General features: G+C 40.0%; 1 protein-coding gene across 4 annotated transcripts in view; it reads right to left on the minus strand.

Moving 5' to 3' along the window:
* The window catches only part of SFMBT1 (Scm like with four mbt domains 1), a 117,416-nt gene that overhangs the window by 23,938 nt on the left and 74,408 nt on the right, over window positions 1–19,070 (minus strand). For all 4 annotated transcript variants that reach the window (XM_034658467.1, XM_034658466.1, XM_034658465.1 and 1 more), the window contains 7 exons: window positions 16,203–16,443; window positions 8,636–8,724; window positions 6,029–6,275; window positions 5,269–5,363; window positions 4,701–4,802; window positions 3,285–3,435; window positions 989–1,071 (listed from right to left, as the gene is read on the minus strand). In XM_034658467.1, the coding sequence (XP_034514358.1) occupies window positions 989–1,071; window positions 3,285–3,435; window positions 4,701–4,802; window positions 5,269–5,363; window positions 6,029–6,275; window positions 8,636–8,724; window positions 16,203–16,443 (1,008 nt within the window). The remainder of the gene's footprint in view (window positions 1–988; window positions 1,072–3,284; window positions 3,436–4,700; window positions 4,803–5,268; window positions 5,364–6,028; window positions 6,276–8,635; window positions 8,725–16,202; window positions 16,444–19,070) is intronic.

The following is a 19,070-nucleotide window of genomic DNA, read 5'->3' on the forward strand; positions in this document are numbered from 1 at the left end:
TGGAAGGTATGGGAAGAAGTAGCAATAGAAACAAAGAAAATTAAGCTATGAAGGGGCACCTGGATGGCTCAGTAGATTAAGTGTCTGACTCTTGATCTCAGGGTTCTCAGAGGGGAATCTGCTTAAGGATTCTCTCTCTCTCCCCCCTTCTGTCCCTCCCCCTGCTCATGTTCTCTCTCTCTCTCTCTCAAATAAATAAATAAATCTTAAAAAAAATTAAGCTATGAAAAACAAGGCAATTATTAACTTGAGGACAAATGAAAAAAAGAAAATCATAAACTATTGCAGTGCCCAGTTGTGAATAATATATGAATGCATATCATAGCATAAATACTCAATTCAGATTTAACCCAACTGTAATATAACTCTAATAGGAAGAGGAGGAGGGTAAGACAGAGGAGAAAGGTAATACAAAATAGCTAAGTGCTCATTTACCATAACATACAACCAACAGATATGTCTAAAATTAGTGACTTGAAAGATAGCAGCGTACGATTTTGAAAATGATTTAAGTATAAATACCAGAACAACAGTGAGAACAACAGGAATGAGCACTCCTGGAAAGGGAGACCACAGAAAGGGATAGGGCAGGGACCTGTTGTTTTACATTGTAAGCTTTTTACTGCTATTTGTTGTTGTAAACCGTATGCACATAGTATTTTCACAGAAGTATTTTTAAATAAGTTTAATGATTTCTTCCACTTAATATTTAAACATTTTTTCCTATTTTTAAACAATGAAAAATAATTACGAGCTAAAGAGAATGCACGATTTCAACTAAATAAAAACTGATAAACTTTTAAAAACCAATTAAAGCAACAAATTAACTTCCGTAGTAAATGACTTTTTTCCTTGGACCATTTTATTATATTCGGGAAGATGCTCATTTGGGTTGAGCGAGAGGACTGAGTGATAGCCACATGGAAACGGGAGGCACAGCAGTGCCCGGCAGGCCCAGGGCGTGGCGACGAGGGAGCGGGGTTCTCACCGGAGGAAAGCACCTCTGGGGAGCAGCTTCAGCACCACACTGTTTGAGGTAGTCGGCCCAATCGAAGTCCTGGCCCGCGTAGCCTGAATAAGGACACAAAGACAATGATTCACAGCCCACGTCCTGTCCTGCGCGGCTCTTCCATTCTGCCAGGGGTCCACCCGCCACTTCTCATTTGCTAATGTGAGGACTTTGCTCATTTTTGGGAGGATGAAAAACAATCAATAAATCCAAAGCATCGTTCATGTTATAAAACAGAGCAACTCTGGTCAACCATAGCAATATAATAAAATTCTTCAGATACATTTTTTAAACTTTCAAGTTTCAAACTATGCATCTATTTTCAACACTATTTTATATGATTAGCTGCTGGCAGTTTACCGAAAGAATTGAAGACATTTATGACTGGATTTCATTTGTACTAATAAATCCGGTCTTACCATCCCCATTCTATTCCAAGTTAGGCTCTCAAGGAAGGGACAGCAGATAATCTTTTTCCTCCCCCAAAGCTATGCCCTCATACATCTTAGCCACACCTGACACAATGCTCTCAGCACTGTTTTCAGATTCATGTTCTACGGAACCGCAAGGCTCTTATAACCTCAATCATGAATTCCTTTCATAAAAAGAGTTGAGCTTAACTGCCTGCTTCAGTCCAGCATGGCTCCCGGTAGAGGCCTCTCAGACCTGATGTTCTGGCCGCACCATCTGCCCAGCTGCCCCGCTGTTTTGGAGCAGCCCTCCCAGCCTCATGGAGAGGAGCACCTCACACGCACACGGTGGCCTACTACGCCACCGGACAGCCACACGAGCTCTGCAGTCCCTCCTCCGCCCAACTCAGACTGGCACCAAGCTCTCCCCCTGCTCCACCTCTACACCTCACGGTAAATTAGCTGCCATTTTCAGTGACATAACCCACTACTTTCCTCCTATTTACAGGGACAGATGAGTTGTTTATATCAATGCTGAAAGCTCCAATATCTTTAATAATTGTTTTTCCTTTTCACATAAAGGCAGCTGGTAAGATAAAGAACTTGGGATGTCCAGAGCCTTCCAGCAAAGCAAGAACTTCCTCCTGCAGGGGTGCGCCCTCCTGCCACCACCACCAGGCAGGCATGCCCACTCTCTGTTCACTGATGGAGAACCGGGGAGGCTCCAGGACTGTTTTCCCCTACCTGCTCCTTGAAGGAACTGTCATATTCACTTCTGTCTCCCCGGTGACAGACAAGCCCAATGCCTAGCTCATAGCAAACATTCCACAGATGTTCGTTGGATGAATGGAGGCTGAATAAACAGCAAAAGGGCCTGAGTTTATGACTCTTGTTAACAGAGAAGGGTACTTCTAGCCCAGTGTTCCAGCACTCACCACTTAGAAAGTGAAGCCGTGTTCACCAAAAGCCTACTAGTAAAGGACACACAGACTGCCAAATAATCTGATGTGCTGATACAAAAGTCAGATAAGCATTTGACATGTCCAGATATTGGAAGTTAAAAAATACTAAAAATTTCAGTCAAGGTCAACTACCATCATATTTAAAAACTTTGATTAAAGGACCAGAGATTATATTTTGCAGGGGCACCTGGCTAACTCATTCAGTTAAGCACCCGACTCTTGATACAGGCTCAGGGCATGATCTCAGGGTCATGAGATCGAGCCCCATGTGGGCTCTGCACGGGGTGTGGAGCCCGCTTGAGATTCTCTCTCTCCCTCTGCCCCTCCCCCCACCCCCACCACGCTCTCTCTAAATAAATAAAATTTTGAAAAAAAAAAGATTATATTTTGCAAAGTTACCAACACCAGGAAAATGAGTTGCTGCTTTCCTACCTACAGCTTCTCTGAGTTCTGCTCTTAATCATAAACCTTCCTCTGAAGTCTGAGCGCCTCACTCCAAGGGGATGCCCAGAAACCTAAAAATCACAGTTGTCTGCCTCCGACCTCCCAGCTCTGGTACTGAGGCCTTCTCTCATACGCCAGCTCCTGACACTCCCTGGGTGCCCTACCCTCACTCCTCTGTGCCCTCACAACAGACACAGGGAGCAAACTAGGAAGCTGCATGAAACCCCAGGCTGTTCTAAAGACATATTTGTCAAGGTAGGAGGACAGACCATACTTAATAGTTTTTGAGCTTAACTTATAACTTGCCAATATGTAAATATATGGAATCAAGGCCTTCATTTATACTTGTCTTAGGACCCAAAAATGTTAAGGACAGTCTGGAGCAACGAGGAGAGAGAGAGACAAAGACCCAGGTGATGTTGTCCGCGATGAACAACTCAGAACAGAACAACTACCTACCAGGAGGGGGGCTGATGTGTAAACCATTCTTCAGACTCCACTGCACAGGGAAAATACCAGGACTGTCAGCATGACACACGAAAGATTGTCGTGAATGATTCTCTGGTCGCAGATCATCCATTTCCACCAGGAAGTACTTCTCATCAAAAACCTGCACATACAATCGAACAGACGACACAGACAAATGGTTTTATGTGCAGGTACCAAAGGACACACATGTGTACACCATTTCCTTGGAGTAGGCAAACATGTCACAAAACTGCATAGCCACAGTGGGTATGAATAATAACGCTAAGCACTCAATAAATGGTACCTATGCGTCAGGCACTGCTTTAATTAAATGCTTTTCAGGCATTAACTCAGTTTTAACCTTCCTTACAACATAATAAGGTACGTACCATCATCAACCCCATTTTGCAGATAAGGAAACTGGATCTAAAAAGAGGTTAAACCATTTGCCCCATTTTATCCAGCAAGAAAGTAGCAGAGCCTGGGTTCAAATCTATATATTTGGGCTCCAAACAAAATTTAGTTTAGGCTGAGTGAGGAGTCCACCAAAACTTGTACATCAGCTTTCTGGATCCTAGCCTAGTTTCAAATGCCAAAAAGGTTTTATTAACCTGCTCCGACCCCTTGCCACCCCACGGCCCTTCGACTCCAGAAAGGGCCTTCTGACCCCACTGCAGGTTCAGAATCCCTCCCTGTTCTCAGAGTAATCTTCTCCTAAGGCAAAAAAAAAAAATTTAAATCTCAATAGGTCAGACAATTCAGCATCCAAGCGACCACTCCTCTAGTCACATTTGTCTTCTGGCTCTACTCTGGGTAAACAGGCCTCTGCTCTAGTCCTGAACTAACCCCTTGTCTTGTGCCTCAGTATCAGAAACAGAGTTACCAGGGCCTGACAACCTGCCCAGCTCCTGTGCTTACTCTCAATAGGAGCCTTCCTTCTGTCAGCCTTCCAAGAGATTGGAGTCTGAGTCTGAACTCTGGACTACATTCTGGAGCAATCCTGGACACATCTCATGACCATCTGCCCCGCCCCCGCCTGCCCCATCCCCACTGAGCCCTGCATCTGGGTGGACACTGACACTGTCACCTGTGCCCAGACTTCTCAGACACCGCGGCCTGCGTAAGTCCCCTCTAGTTATCTGCCTCGACGCCTGCCCCAAAGACCACGCCCCACTACTCTGGCACCCAAGCTTTGGTTGGCTGGGGTGACCAGGCCCAGAAGAAGGAATGGGCCACAGAGAACTAGACTGTACAAATACAAAATGTCCACAGAAGTCATTCTAGCCTCACAGCTTAGGAGAAACATGGCTCAGATTAGCAGAGCTGAAGATCAAAACTCTAGCAGCCACTTTCCTAAACCAGGCACCCTGACAGGTATTCGTACCAAAAGAGCTGCCCCCATTTTACCTTAACAACTGTAGCAGGAGAGATCCCAAAAGGAGACCAGGGGTCCACAGCTTCCAACTTCATATTTACAGAGAACGAATGAGTGCTAATCACTTGTTTGTCCTGAAAGGCAAACACCAAGAGGGAATAAAAATACAGTATTTTCACATTCATTTTATACTCATATATAGCTGAACACTACCCTTAATCAATTGAAATAGAACTGTATATTTAATTGTATATTTTCTTTCCTGGAAAAAATTATTCAGAAACAAAAACACAGGAAGTACTCCTACTCTCTGTATTTGGAACACAAAGGCCATCTGGAGGAAAACAAGTTTATTTTATAACGAGTTGGGACTATGTAGTTAAGAGTGGAAAAGAAAAGACTCAAATTCTTTAAGAGAATGTTGGGAGAAAACCTAGACTACGTTTACAAGAAAAACAGGATCCCCATTACTCCAGCCTTCAAACCTCTTACCTCCTTCAGACACCCCGGCAATTCTCACTGACCCCCAGGGTTACTGTCTGCTCTGTGCCTGACCCTGCTCTGCGAAGGTGAGCACCTTCTGTCCCGTTCTGTTTTTACCTTAAATAAGTATGATGGTAATGGCTCTTCCTCCTCCTCTTTCACTTTGGCCAAGATCTCTTGCCACTCAGCTTCATTTTTCAGATGCCGGATGGCTTTTGTAAAACAAGACAGGACATTTTAAATGAGAACGTACACACACTTTGTGTCTGTTCTGAAAGCATTCCCGTAAACAGGACACGTTCCATGGGGAAAAGAAAGGGCTCTGGCGCACTTACACCATCTTCATTCACAGAGCCTGCACCTTAACTCAGCACTTTGTCCCCTCTGTTCAGAGCCTGGGGAGGAGGCCTGGGGAAAATTCCCACAGCAAGATCATAAGGACTGCTGCAGGCCGCAGAATAATACAACACCCACACTGAAGCACAGAAGAGGAAGCACAAACTGCTTTAAACAGTAACTCCCAGTTTTGAGATTGTTATTTCTTCTAATCAACAATTCACTCTCAACCAAGACCTACCCTAAGGCCTGTCCTACTCCTATACCTATCTAAATGCTACCTAGAACATTTTTCTTCAATTTTGGTAAGGGGTCAGTAAGAGTTGGGGCAGAAGTCCACAAGGCACATCAAGATGTGTGGCAAATTACTAAATTAATAAGCCAAAAGAAAAATAGGCACTTAATCAAATATACATTTTTTGTAATATCTCTATTACACTTTTGTAATATGCAGAGTAATAAATTTTTCAGTCTCATCAACATTAGTAAAAACCTAACAATAATGTAACAGTTAAAAGAAAAATGTTATATTACTCTTCACCTAATGGGGGCTGAAGCTCATATCCTTGTTGAGCAGCCCAACCAGCGTGATGAAGAAATGGATCCAAGTAATACAACCAGTGCTCAAAATTGTCAGAGCTTTCAAGTCCTTCATAACGCAGCTTCAGCCGTCCCCCAATGTTTTCTACTACGGTAACAATCCAAGTGCTTAACGAGTCCCGGAAAGCTTGGCATTCGAGCCTGGAGCCTGGAGCGATGAGATCTAAAGGATTCCTCCCATTGCGGAGCTGTAGGTGCAAGAGGTGAAAACGGTTATGAGAAGTTCACACAGTATTTTAAAAAGTCAAGCTGTAAAAGATCTCCAAGGAGCCTTTACATTTCTACCCACTCAAAGCCGTGACACTGAAAGGCCGAATATCATACAAGTCTCCATGATATTATTTCTGGATGACATGAAAATGTTTATCTTAAAGAAAATTCTACTTACAATGCAATGAAACTATTCTAACAGACCTCTGTCTCTAGGGCTATGTTGTATAGTTTCATCTAGTAAAAAATTTTAAATTATCATCATTACTTAGTCTGATTGTAAAAGCAAATATGATCACCATTAAACGAAAAATCAAGCATGACAAAAGTCAAAATCCCCCACAATCCCACCTCCGAGGAAGAGCCATGATAAACACTTTGGCACCCACTCTGAGACTGGGTTTTCTACACAGAAGTCAACATCTACCTGTGTCTGTCTCTCTCATGTTTTCTGAAAAACGGGGGCACTTTTCCTATTCGTGTTTGCCACTTAATACATCACAGCTATCTTTCTATTATAGCACATACAAATCTTTATTCTTTTATACTATTTTATTGATATTCTGTGTTATAAATGGGCAGTAATTTATCCACTTATCTACTGATGGCACTTCAGTTGTTTCTGACTCATTTCACAACAATATTCCTATGAACACAGTGTTTTGATTATGCTAATGGAACAGAAAAGTTTATCACTCTAGATACATATTAAAAGCTATGACAGGGGTGTCTGGGTGGCTCAGTGGGTTAAGCATCTGCTTTAGGCTCAGGTTATAATCCCACAGTCCTGGGATCAATCCCGGCATCAAGCTCCCTGCTCAGTGGGGAGCCTGCTTCTCCTTCTCCCTCTGTCCATCCCCCCAAGCTTGCACTCTCTCTCTCAAATAAAATCTTTTTTAAAAAAGCTACAATAAAGAATAAAAGGGAATGCTGATTCCAATATCATGACTTAACCATTTCTTAATATTCAAACTTACATTTTTTCCCTAATAAGAATTGCTCTGTGACATTTACATATTCAAATATATGCAAAAGAACATATGAACAAATGGAGGAACACGTTCACAGCTAAAAATCAGGATGGCAGAATCAAGGTCAACATAGAGCTGGATATCTATTAAATCATTTGTTCATGATTTCATTCATTCATTAAAATTTTATGTGTGTTTGTTTAGTGTGTGCCAGGCCCTGGCTAAGCATAATGAAATGAGTCAGAGGATAAAATATGAAGGTCAGCTGGAAATAGAGTATTTACCAATCGAGTTTTAAAGGGGAATGTGAATGGATCACAGAATGAGATGTAAGAGTCAAAAGTATAAAACACGTAGAAAATATAGCAGTAAATCTTTGTAACCTTGCGTTAAACAAAGCCTAATTAGATATGACACCAAAAGTACAAGTAACAACAACAAAATAAACTGGACTACATCAAAATAAACTTTTGTGCTGTAAACAGTATCATTAAGAAAGTGAAAAGAGAGTTCACAAAATATTTGGAAATCGTATCTGACCTGGACTTGTTATCAGATATAAGGAACTCTTACAATTCTATAATAAAAAGACAACCCATTTTAAAAATGGGCAAAGACATTTCCCCAAAGAAGATATACAAATGGCAAACAGTACAGAAAAAGATACTTAACATCATCTGTCATTAGGAAAATGCAAATCAAAATAAGAAACTGCTTCATATTCACTAGCACAGCTATAACCAAAAGAGAGTAACAAGTGCTGGCAAAAATGCAGAGAGATTGGAATGTTCATACATTGCATTTCACATATGCCACAAAGAATGTAACTGGTATGACAGAAAGTGACAAAATATAACTTAGAAATGTCATAACCAATAAACTGATTTCGCAAAAACAAGAAATCTATATTATACTCACTAACAAGCTTAAAAGCTACACTAATTTAAAAGGACTGTTGAAGGCAGGTAGGTGGTAAGAATACGAGTCCGCTGTCTTCTGAGCAAAAGAAAACGGGGTCTCAAGTCACCTGGGGTGAGAGTTACAAATTCCTGAAGTGGAATCAACACCTGTTCAGAGGCAGAGACCTCAAAAGGCTCCATTTTCCAACTTCATAAAAGAACCTGGAAAACTAGATTTTTATGTGTTAGCAACAAATTCAGAACATTTTAGGCACTATGTAAGGCACCAGTTGGCAACCTCTGAGGATAAGTTTAAACCCACTGATACCCTTTGTCTATGTCTGTAGTACCAATGCTTATTTGCTTTAGAGTGATAAAGGAGCAATCAATTTTAAGGTTCCAGGACAGGAAATACCACCGAAGAGGAGAAGGGTTTTCCACACTGATTCTGCCAGCAATAATACTCACGCCTTCTAGCAGCGGAACAGGAGGGCTACACGCTCCCATCAGGGTCTGCTGCAGAAACTCATCCCAATCAGACACTTTATCTCTGATGCCTAGATGAGGGAATAAATGAGTGATTACTCATAACGCAGCTACAGAACACAGAGAAACTAAACTCAACCAAATACAAAGAAGTTAAACCGGAGAAAGTGATTTAGAGATGCATTTGTACTTTCAACATCTGAGTCCAACATATTACTTCTTTCAGAACTTAAAAAAAAAAAATCCCTTTCTAGATAGATCTATTTCCCAATTAGTTTAATAAGAGGTATACACAAAACAAAGAGAATACAGTAACAGGGAGCTGGGCCCCATTTTTTTAAAAGATTTTATTTATTTATTTATTTATTTATTTATTTATTTATTTGAGAGAGAGAGTGACAGAGAGTAAAAGCAGGGAGGAAAGGAAGCAGCAGACTCCCCGCTGAGCAAGGAGCCCAATGTGAAACTCGATCCCAGGACCCTGGGATCATAACCTTACCTGAAGGCAGACACTTAACCGACTGAGCCACCCAGGTGCCCCAGTTGGGCCCAATTTTATCCAAAACTTTTTTTTTTTTTTTACGATAAGAATCCTCAAATTTATATAAAAGTAGAGAAAAGAGTATGATGACCCCATGTACCCCAGCTTCAACAACTGTCACTTCATGGTCAGTCTTCCCAGGAGTTGTTGGCAAACTACAACTGGGGGGCTAACCGGGGGGCCTATGTATATTTTTATAATTAAAGTTTTATTGGAACACAGTCGTGCCCATTTGTTTTCACATGGTCTGTGGCTGCTTTATACTACAGAGGTAGCATTAGGTAGCTGTTACAGGGATCACACGGCCTGTAAAGCCTAACATATTTACGGTCTGGTCCTTTACAGATATTTTGCCAATCCCTGATGATCTATACCCTCACACGGTCCACCCCACCCAACCACAGATTATTTAAAAGCCAATTCCTAATATCATATAATTTTATCAGATAATTTCATCCAGTTTAATCTCAGTATGTATTTCTAAAGATTTTTATTTACATATTTAAGAGAGAGAAAGAGTGCGCAAGAGGGGAACGGGCAGAGGGAGAGGGAGAGAGAGAATCTCAAGCAGACTCCCCACTGAGTGCAGAGCCTGATGTGGGGCTCGATCCCATGACCCATGAGATCATCACCTGAGCTGAAGTCACAAGTAGGACACTTAACCGACTGAGTCACCCAGGCGCCCCAGTATGTATTTCTAAAAGAAAAGAACTCTTTATATAAGCACAATATCACACCTTTAAAAATTAACAATAATTCTTCAATAAAAAATATCTAGTCCATGTTTAAATTTCCCCAAACGTCTCATAAATGGTTTTTCCAATTTGCTTGGTCAAATCAGGATCCCAATGAGATACATATACTGCAAATGGCTGATATACTGCTCAAGTCTCTTTTGATCCACATGCTCTTTCTCCCCCTCCATCTCCCCACTCTCTCTTTCTAGCAGTGTATTTGCTGTTGAGAGAGAGCCTTTTGTCTGTTTAGAGTTCTTCTGAGTCTCCTTTTATTGGCGGCCTCCCTGTCAGTGATAACCAGCTGTTCCACTGACCTCTGTATTTTCTATGAATCAATATTAAGGGCTACAGGCTTGATCGAACTCAGATCTCTTTTTTGGGGGGCCATTGAGAATAGTTCGTAAGTGGAGTTGTAACCTTCTATCACATCCATCAAGAAGCACATTAAGTCTGGTTGTCTCTTCTTTTGTGGTGACAGCAGCTTTTAATGGTCATGACATAGATACACTGCTTCATTAGGGACTAAAAATGGTGATTTTTTTCCCATCAGCCTTTTTTTTTTTTTTAACTAACCAAAATACTCTATAAAGAAAAATTTCACTTCTTCAACTACTTCATTACCTTGAGGTGTAGTTCACAGAAAAAAGCCAGGATATTTGTTTGATTCTCTTTATCTTTCCCTGTATTTACCAATCTTCAATTTCATCAGCAGGTTCCCTCACACCCTTCAAAAGCAATCAGTGAGAGTTCTGTGTACAAGTCTCACTAGGAAATTATTGACTAAATCACATATGACCTGTTCCAGGCCATTGCAGCTATTGTCCTACTGATGGTCAACCATCCTGTCTTTAACCAGAGGGACTCTCTTTCGACATGACCCTAGTAAACAGTCACTGACATCCTTCTTACTTTTGGTATGAACGGTGCCCCAGCTCACTCAGCTCATACCCTTCCTGCCCGAATCCAGGAATCGGCTCCTTCTCCAAGGAGCTCTAACTTATTCGGGTGAAATGGTACTTAGAGGTCATAATTAGGGTGCTGAGGGTGCTCAGCTTTTTATATTCTTTAACTGTTTGTGTTTGTAGGCCTTTTCAGTATCTAGAACTAAGAAGTATCTTCTCTCTTTTTAAGATATAAATCACATCAGTTCACACTAATACTTCCAATTCAAATTCATGAAGACATTGTTTCTACTTAACTTCATTTATCCAATTTCTATTTCCTTTCTTTCCTGCTGAAAACCCTAGCTCTCACACATTTCATTATGACTTGACCCCACAATACCCGAATATTATTTCAAAATAACATCAACTTTGCCACTAACAATGATTACTGAAAATAGCTTACTTTTGATGTTGTTGTTATGTTATATCCCTATTAGGGATGTACATTTAAATTACAGTATCTGAAAGCCAATGAAATAGAAATAGTTCTTTGAGTGGTCACTTCACAATCTCCATACACAGTTACATTTTTATGCTGCTTTTTTGTTTTTTAGAAATTTCTTTAAAATTTAATTTTGTTTTATAGTTACATAAAATACATAGTTCAAAATTCAAATCTACAAAATAGGTACATTCAGAAAATCTAGCTTCTATCCCTCTCCCCCTCTTCATTCCATTTCCTTCCTTCCCCACAAGATTTTAAGAAAATCTTTCTTAAAGATTTTATTTATTTGAGAGAGAGAGAGAGGGAGTAAGAGAGAGAGCATGTGAGCGTGAATGGGGGAAGGGGCAGAGGGAGAGGGAGAAGCAGGCTCCCCGCTGAGCAGGGAGTCCAAGGCAAGAACTCCATCCCAGGACCCTGAGATCATGAGCTGAGCCGAAGGCAGCCGCTAAGGCAGCCGTTTAACTGACCGCGCCACCCAGGCACCTCCCCACACAGGAAACTTCTTCAATAGACTTCTTTTATTTTTTTTAAATGAACTTCACATATACACATTCATATGCTCCCCCTCTCCTTCATTCTTTAAACATTTTTCTCTTTTCATAAAACAAGGCTATCCAGGAAAACAGTCCCTGACTGTAGTAGATGGTCCCCATTTCTTTTTACCACGCACTGTAGCTTTTACCGTTACAAAGCACCCTTTCCTCTCATAATGCTTTCTGATCTGAATTCTACCTTTATGAAATACCACTGACACTCCTACTTTCTTTTCTATTTGTTTTGATTTTTATATATCTTTGTCCATCCTTGTATTTTAACCCTTTCCGAATCTCTCCATTAGGTGGGTCTCCTGTACCTAGCATAAAAGTGGGTTTTGCTTTCTGAGTCAACCTGAACTATTCTTTTACTTTTAATAGAAGACTAAGCCCATTAACATCTGTTGATATAAGCAATAGGTATGCCCTCAATTTTGTCATACTGCTAAATATCATATAGGTTATTGATGTGTGTGTGTGTGTGTGTGTGTGTGTGCACAGTCTCCCACTATGTGATCTATTTTAATTGAACATACACTTTTTAAAATCTAACTTTTGGCAGTTAAAAAGGTTTGTGGTTTTATTCTTCTGGTTACCTTAGTATATACTAATACCTTTACATAACACTTTAGTTCTATCTTTGGATTATTTTCCATTTCTTTGTTCTATAAACAGTACTAATATTAGCCAAAACCTCTTTTCTCTCCTCTTCTTCACCGTCTCATTTTAGGTAATTGTCTTTTACTCTCAATTAACATTTAAAAGGTAATTAGTTTAAAAAAATAAAAAATAAAAGGTAATGAGTTTAATTACTCTGCAGTAAAGCTGGGTTTTTGAAAAGGCAGCATGAGCCTTACCACTATACACACGTGCCCTCCCCCTCTGCTGCCTCACATTTTTATAGTTACACTGTATCTACACTGTCAGATTATGTAGCCATTATGTACTACACTGTGTCCTTTGTAACCTTCATTTAGTTCCAAGTTCTACAGCTACACATATATTTAATGTCTCGTTAACAGTTCTTATGCTGATGTCTCTTCATTCACCTGGTTTTCTAAAGCTCAGTCCCCAGGGGATGTCTTAGCAAGGGCTCATAGGAACACTGTTCCTGAATCTTCACATCTTCTAACAGTCTGCTTATGGCCTTTATACCTGCAGTTCAGTGTAGCCTCATGTAAAACCCATCTCATAGATTCTTTCACTAAATTTCTTAACTGTGTTACCCTACGATCTTTTATCATAAAGCACTACTGCCAAATAGTCTCATGACAATCTTGTTTTCCTTTCTCTTCAAGAAATTTAGATCTTTTGGGCACCTGGGTGGCTCAGATGGTTAAGCATCTGCCTTTGGCTCAGGTCATGATCTCAGGGTCCTGCAATCGAGCCCTGCCTAAGTCTCCCTGCTCAGCGGGGAGTCTGCTTCTCCCTCTGCCCCTCCCTCCTGCTCCTGCTCTATCTTTCTCTCAAATAAATAAAGAAATAAATAAATAAATAAAAACTTAAAAAAAAAAAGTTCCAGTGTCACTAGAATGCACTTTGATATAGCTATTCTCATTTCATTTTCCCGTGTGCAAAGTGAGCCCTTCCTTAATGTATCTCTCCTACTTTATTTCAGTCAAGCTTTCTTGAATGAAAGTTTGTTGTTTCACTTGTTATGGTTTTCTTCAGGGACTTTACCCCAAGTCTCTTCTCTTTCTTCATTCCTTTTTTATTTTAAAAATTTTCTTCCTTTTCATCTTCCATTTCTCTTCAGATATCATCCGTGGTAGATTTGTTCCTGTGTTCACTTAAACTTAGTCTTCATTTCTAATATTTTTTCATTTCTAGTTCTTGCCTAACTCCTACTTTTTCTCTTTTCAAATCTCCCTTTTCTCCATCTCACTTCTGAATTTTTATAAATTTTATTTATACTTTTTCTCACTGCTTCTATCACTGTTTACTACTTTCTCTTAGTTGGTTTTGAAATGTTTTTATGTGAGACAATGTTCAAGTCTTTTGCGGTTGTTTCTCCGGAATAATTTTATTCCACCCTCCTCTCCTCGCTCTCCCTCTTGCTCTTTCATTATAATACCCTTGTATTCAACTAAAATCATTTAAAGTAGATGCATTTTCCTGGACTCTTACAATGAGATGGTAGGCCAGTAGCTTCGTGTCTCTAGAGCTTCCTCTTACGATGTTTTTTCACAAAACATGTAAAATACGGCAGCTAGGGGCCACTGGGTGGCTCACTGTCTGACTCTTGGTTTCAGCTCAGGTCCTGTTCTCAAACTCCAATCAAGTCCCATGTCAGGCTCTGTGCTCAGCTTGGGATTTTCTCTCCCTCTGCCACCCAACCCCCCATTCTCTCTCTCCCAAAATAAATAAACAAATCTTAAAAAAACAAAAAACAAAACTCAAAACAACAAAAAGGCCACTAGAAGCCCACAGACCCCCAAGGACCCTAACAGCTAAATCTTCATTTCAAAACACCATTCTTCACCAAAACAATCCAGGACTTCTTGGAGAAATGGCTGATTTCAGGGAGGAGCTTCTTGAGCCAAAACGTAAAAAACTACTCAAAGAATGTTGGAAATGATGGGAACATAACAAAGGACATATGAGCCAGCTTAAAGGGGTGCCCACTTGCTAAATCCAGGACAATGTGAGCATCAAAATAAATAATGACAGTAAAGGATTATAACCCATTGAGAAAAATGATAAGAATCATTAGTCTACCCTGACTTACATACATAAACGTATGTATGTAATGGGGGAAAAGGAAAGCTTTCTTGTAGAAAGCCTATCATGAAATGTAGACAGAAATAGAAAATACTGTTTGGTAAACATTAGAGTAATAATTGCTTCAGATAAAAATGATCAATCAGTGCTAAAAACAGGGGGTAAAAGTTTGAAGAGTGATGAGATATTTACATTATCTCAAAGTATCTCCCTACAAGATACTTGTTAATTTAGAGGTATAAAAGTAATTTTATGGTGGAAAAACCTGGCATACACCAAATTAATCAAGTGATAAAAGTTAATATCACCAGTTACAGGACAAACCAACAGCACGTGTGTCCTATAATGACTGATGCCCTAGAAGGACAGAGAGTCACTTCTGCATTTTTCCTACCAAAAGTGCACAATCTGAGTCTAAGGAAACATCAGACAAACCCAAACTGTGGGACATTCTAAAAGAATAATTGGCTTGTACTCTTCAAAAACATCAACACCAAGAAAGACAAAGAAAGGTTAAGGAAACTTTTAAAAAGACATGACAATCAAACGCAATGTATGATACTGGACTGAATCTTGGACCAGGAAAAGAAACAAGGCATAATCAACATTATTGGGAAAACTGGCCTGTAACTTTCAAAAATGTCAAAGTCATGAAAGTCAAAGACTGAGAAACTGTTCCAAATTAAAAGAATCTTATGAGACATGACAACTGAATGCAACACTTGATCTGGGATTATTTCCTTTTACTATAAAAACATCTGGGTAAAAACTAAATAAGATCTACAGATTAAATAACAGTGCTATATCAATTTCCTTATTTTGTTATGTTACTGTGCTGATGAATGTCCTTACAAGTACATTAAGGTCTGAGTACAAGGGCATCATGCCTACAACCGACTCTCAAATGGTTCACTGAAAAATCGTGCACCTGTGTGTGTGAGAAGCAGAGGGAAGGAGGGGGAAGGATGAATAACATAGATTTGATAAAACATTAACATTTAGGGAAACTTGGCAAAAAGTCTCTAAAAATTTTCTATGCTATTTTTGCAACTTTTCTGTAAATCTGAAATTATATCCAAGTAAGAAGTTGAAAGAAAAACATATAAGCTCTGGTATTTTCTTAAACCTGAAGCCTTCTTTCCCTTTCTCCGTCTTTACATGACCTTCCTCCTCCTTCTGTCCTACTTAATTTGGATTCTACGCCCAGTAAGGCTCTTCCCTGGAAGGGGACTTCAGTTGACTCATTTTAAGAATTCATAGGTCCCAGATCACTTAGGGGTGAGAAGACGGAGGACAATAAAACCAGAAGAGAATCCACAGCACAGCAATCTGGCCCAAAGTACTTCAAAAACAAACAGACCAACAAGTCCCAAACTCAGAGAACCTCACGGTTTTCCAGGATGATAAGCAATTGATGCTCCCTAGGAGTATGGTAAAAACCCCAGGTTTTATGAAGCCCAAAAAATAATTCTTAAAGATAGGGAAATGTGCATTGTTCCTTATCAATATTTTCATTCAAAATGCTCAACCCAGAAAGTTAGAAAAACCTATGTGCATGGGAGAACGAAAACCTCAAGTTGTGGACACAGCAGTACCGTATCACATCTCAACAGCAAGTATTTTATTACCTTCTGGGGCTTCAAGGGTCTTCTTATTCTGCTCACACCACCCAATGGGGTAGAGGTCAGCCTTCCTGATGTCACACCAGAAGTCGGCCCTCCGGTCCTCGCCGTAACCATCGTAGCGGAGAAGCAGCAACTGCTCACAAGTGGTGATGATGGTGGCAACCCAGTAGGTTTCAGGGTCTGTTTTCACAGCCACCTCCAGTTTCATCCCAGGAGCAAAGCCATTTTGCAAACGTGTGTCCACCTGAACAGGGAAATGTTACTAACCACCAGATAAGTATCTCAAATGAGTATTTCTTTAGCCAAAATTCTTTTTTAGACTTACAATTCTGAAGCACTAAATGAAAAACCTTCTCAAGGGAAACCTTAGAAACTCCGATTCTAACTCACAGCAGTGATCCAAACAAAACCGGGAACAGCATGCTGCTCTGTTCCAGCCGACTCCAAAGGAATTTTAATAGAACTCAGTATTTTTCACCAAAGCAGCCTACTATGATTACAGAAAATGTTTTCTATTAAGTATATAAAATCATTAAATGTTCACCATTTTAATAACTTTCAGCACATTATGTTTTCAAGAGTGATTTCTCCATTCTTCAAAAAAAATTTATGAAGCTAAAAAAGGGGAGGACAAAAGCAGCTATAATGATTATTATAAATTAGTATAATAATGTACCGTATGTAGGGAGCACACCTCCCAGTTTCCCTGAAACAGTCTATGTTTACACCTGTTATCCTTGAATAATAATTAACAATGCCCTGTTTTTCTCTCCAAGTGTCCTAATTCAGATGATAAATTATATGGTCACAAAGGCAAAGGTGAGCAATTCCGGAACTACTTCATAGGTGTAATACATATATTGTGGGAAATGAGAACCACGCTCCTCACTGTGGGAGAAAGAAGTGAAAACAAGGAAAGAGCAGGCTATCATGAACCTTGTGGTGTTGAGCTGGAAAATCAGCAGTGTCAGAATGACATAATGACAGACAGAAACTAGTACAGATGTGCACGTACGTGTGTGCTAATACATTTCCCAGCTCTGTGAATTGACAGGGACTATAAGCAATGATACTCATCAGCAATAAGCAAACTTCCTGTACAAATTCTTGATTTATAAATGCTATCATCCAATAAAAAAAGAACATGGGCTCCATGGAGAAATAAGTGATTCCAATTCTGGAGTAAGGAAAACACAGTAAGCACCTGGAAGATATCGTGATGCCAGAAAGTAAGGAAATGCTCCAAAAATGATGGGGGCATTTGGAAAGGACATGGGAGCCAACCAGAAGGATCCCCCAATGTTCATATTAGGGACAATCTGAGCAATAAAATGAAAAAGATTAATGGATTATAACCCATAGATTTAAACAATATCCAGGAGTCCATCCTGTAAAAAATAATTAACAAAGAAGGGATAGATCCTTAGAGTAAAAGACCAGTTAATAAATACAGAGAAAAATGACAGAAACAGAAAACCAGGGGCACCTGGGTGAGTCAGTCGGTTAAGCGTCTGCCTTCAGCTCAGGTCACGATCCCAGAGTCCTGGGATCGAGTCTCACATTGGGCTCCCTGCTCAGCAGGGAGTTTGCTCCTCCCTCTCTCTCTGCCCCTTGCCCAGCTTGTGCTCTCTCTTGTTCACTCTCTTTCTCTCAAATAAATGAATAAATAAATCTTAAAAAAGCCAAAAAACAGAAAACCACCATTAGACAAACCATAGAAATAAACACTGTAGGCAAGAATCATGGATCAGCGCTAAAATGACTATGATATTTACATAATTACAACGGTTCTCCTACAAGTTTCTTACATAATTCCAAAGGGGAATACCACTGTAACATCATAATGAAGAAATATGGCAGACATCACCTTAACTAGCTGATGAAAGTTAACATCACCAGTTCTAAAACATCAGTATTGTATACGCTTGATATCATAGAGTAAGAAAAGCACAGTATCATTTCTATGAAATTCTTCCCAAATCTTTTTTTTTTTTTAAGATTTTATTTATTTATTGGACAGAGAGAGACACAGCGAGAGAGGGAACACCAGCAGGGGGAGTGGGAGAGGGAGAAGCAGGCTTCCCGCTGAGCCCAATGTGGGGCTCAATCCTAGGACCCTGGGATCATGATCTGAGCCGAAGGCAGACGCTCAATGACTAAGCCACCCAGGTGCCCCAAGATAATGTGAAATTCTTCCCAAATATGCATAAACTCAAGCTAATCATGAGAAAAGCCCAAACCCAAATTGAGAAATATTCTACAGGATAACTGATATGTAAAATGCTCTTCAAGATGTCCAGGCCATGAAAGACTAAGAGGAACGAGGAACTATCAAACACTGGGGGAAACTACGCAGCCCAGACAAGTTAATGAAACAGAGCAATCACAAACACTGAGAAGTGTGGGGAGTCCTGGGAAGACATTCAGGGAAGAAAAGTCCTACATCCTGTACAAAAATCGTTCCCCCTTCTCATCACTGCCCTGTTGTACTCCTGAAAGGTAATCACTACTCCGAATTATAACACTGTAAATATTGTCTGTGCGTTAACACTACATTAGAATTATGCAGTATGAAGTTCTTCTGTGTGGGCTCTTCTCTAGCCCAACATTGCCTATGGATTCATTCATGCCGCATTTAATAATTTCTTCTCGTTGCTGTATAGTATTCCATTATACAAATTATCCATTCTAATGCTACAGATAGTAGGCATTGTGAGAAGTCTGCAGCCTTGAAAGACTATAAATAATACTGCCATGACAGTACAAACATTTGTGTCTCTGGTACATACACACGTGGACTACTATAACAGAGCCAAACCACTTCCAAAGTGGCTGTACCAGTTTACTCTCCCAGCAGTGTAGGAAAAATCC

Source organism: Ailuropoda melanoleuca, chromosome 4, assembly GCF_002007445.2.
Source record: "Ailuropoda melanoleuca isolate Jingjing chromosome 4, ASM200744v2, whole genome shotgun sequence".
In the NCBI taxonomy this organism is placed as follows: Eukaryota; Metazoa; Chordata; class Mammalia; order Carnivora; family Ursidae; genus Ailuropoda; species Ailuropoda melanoleuca.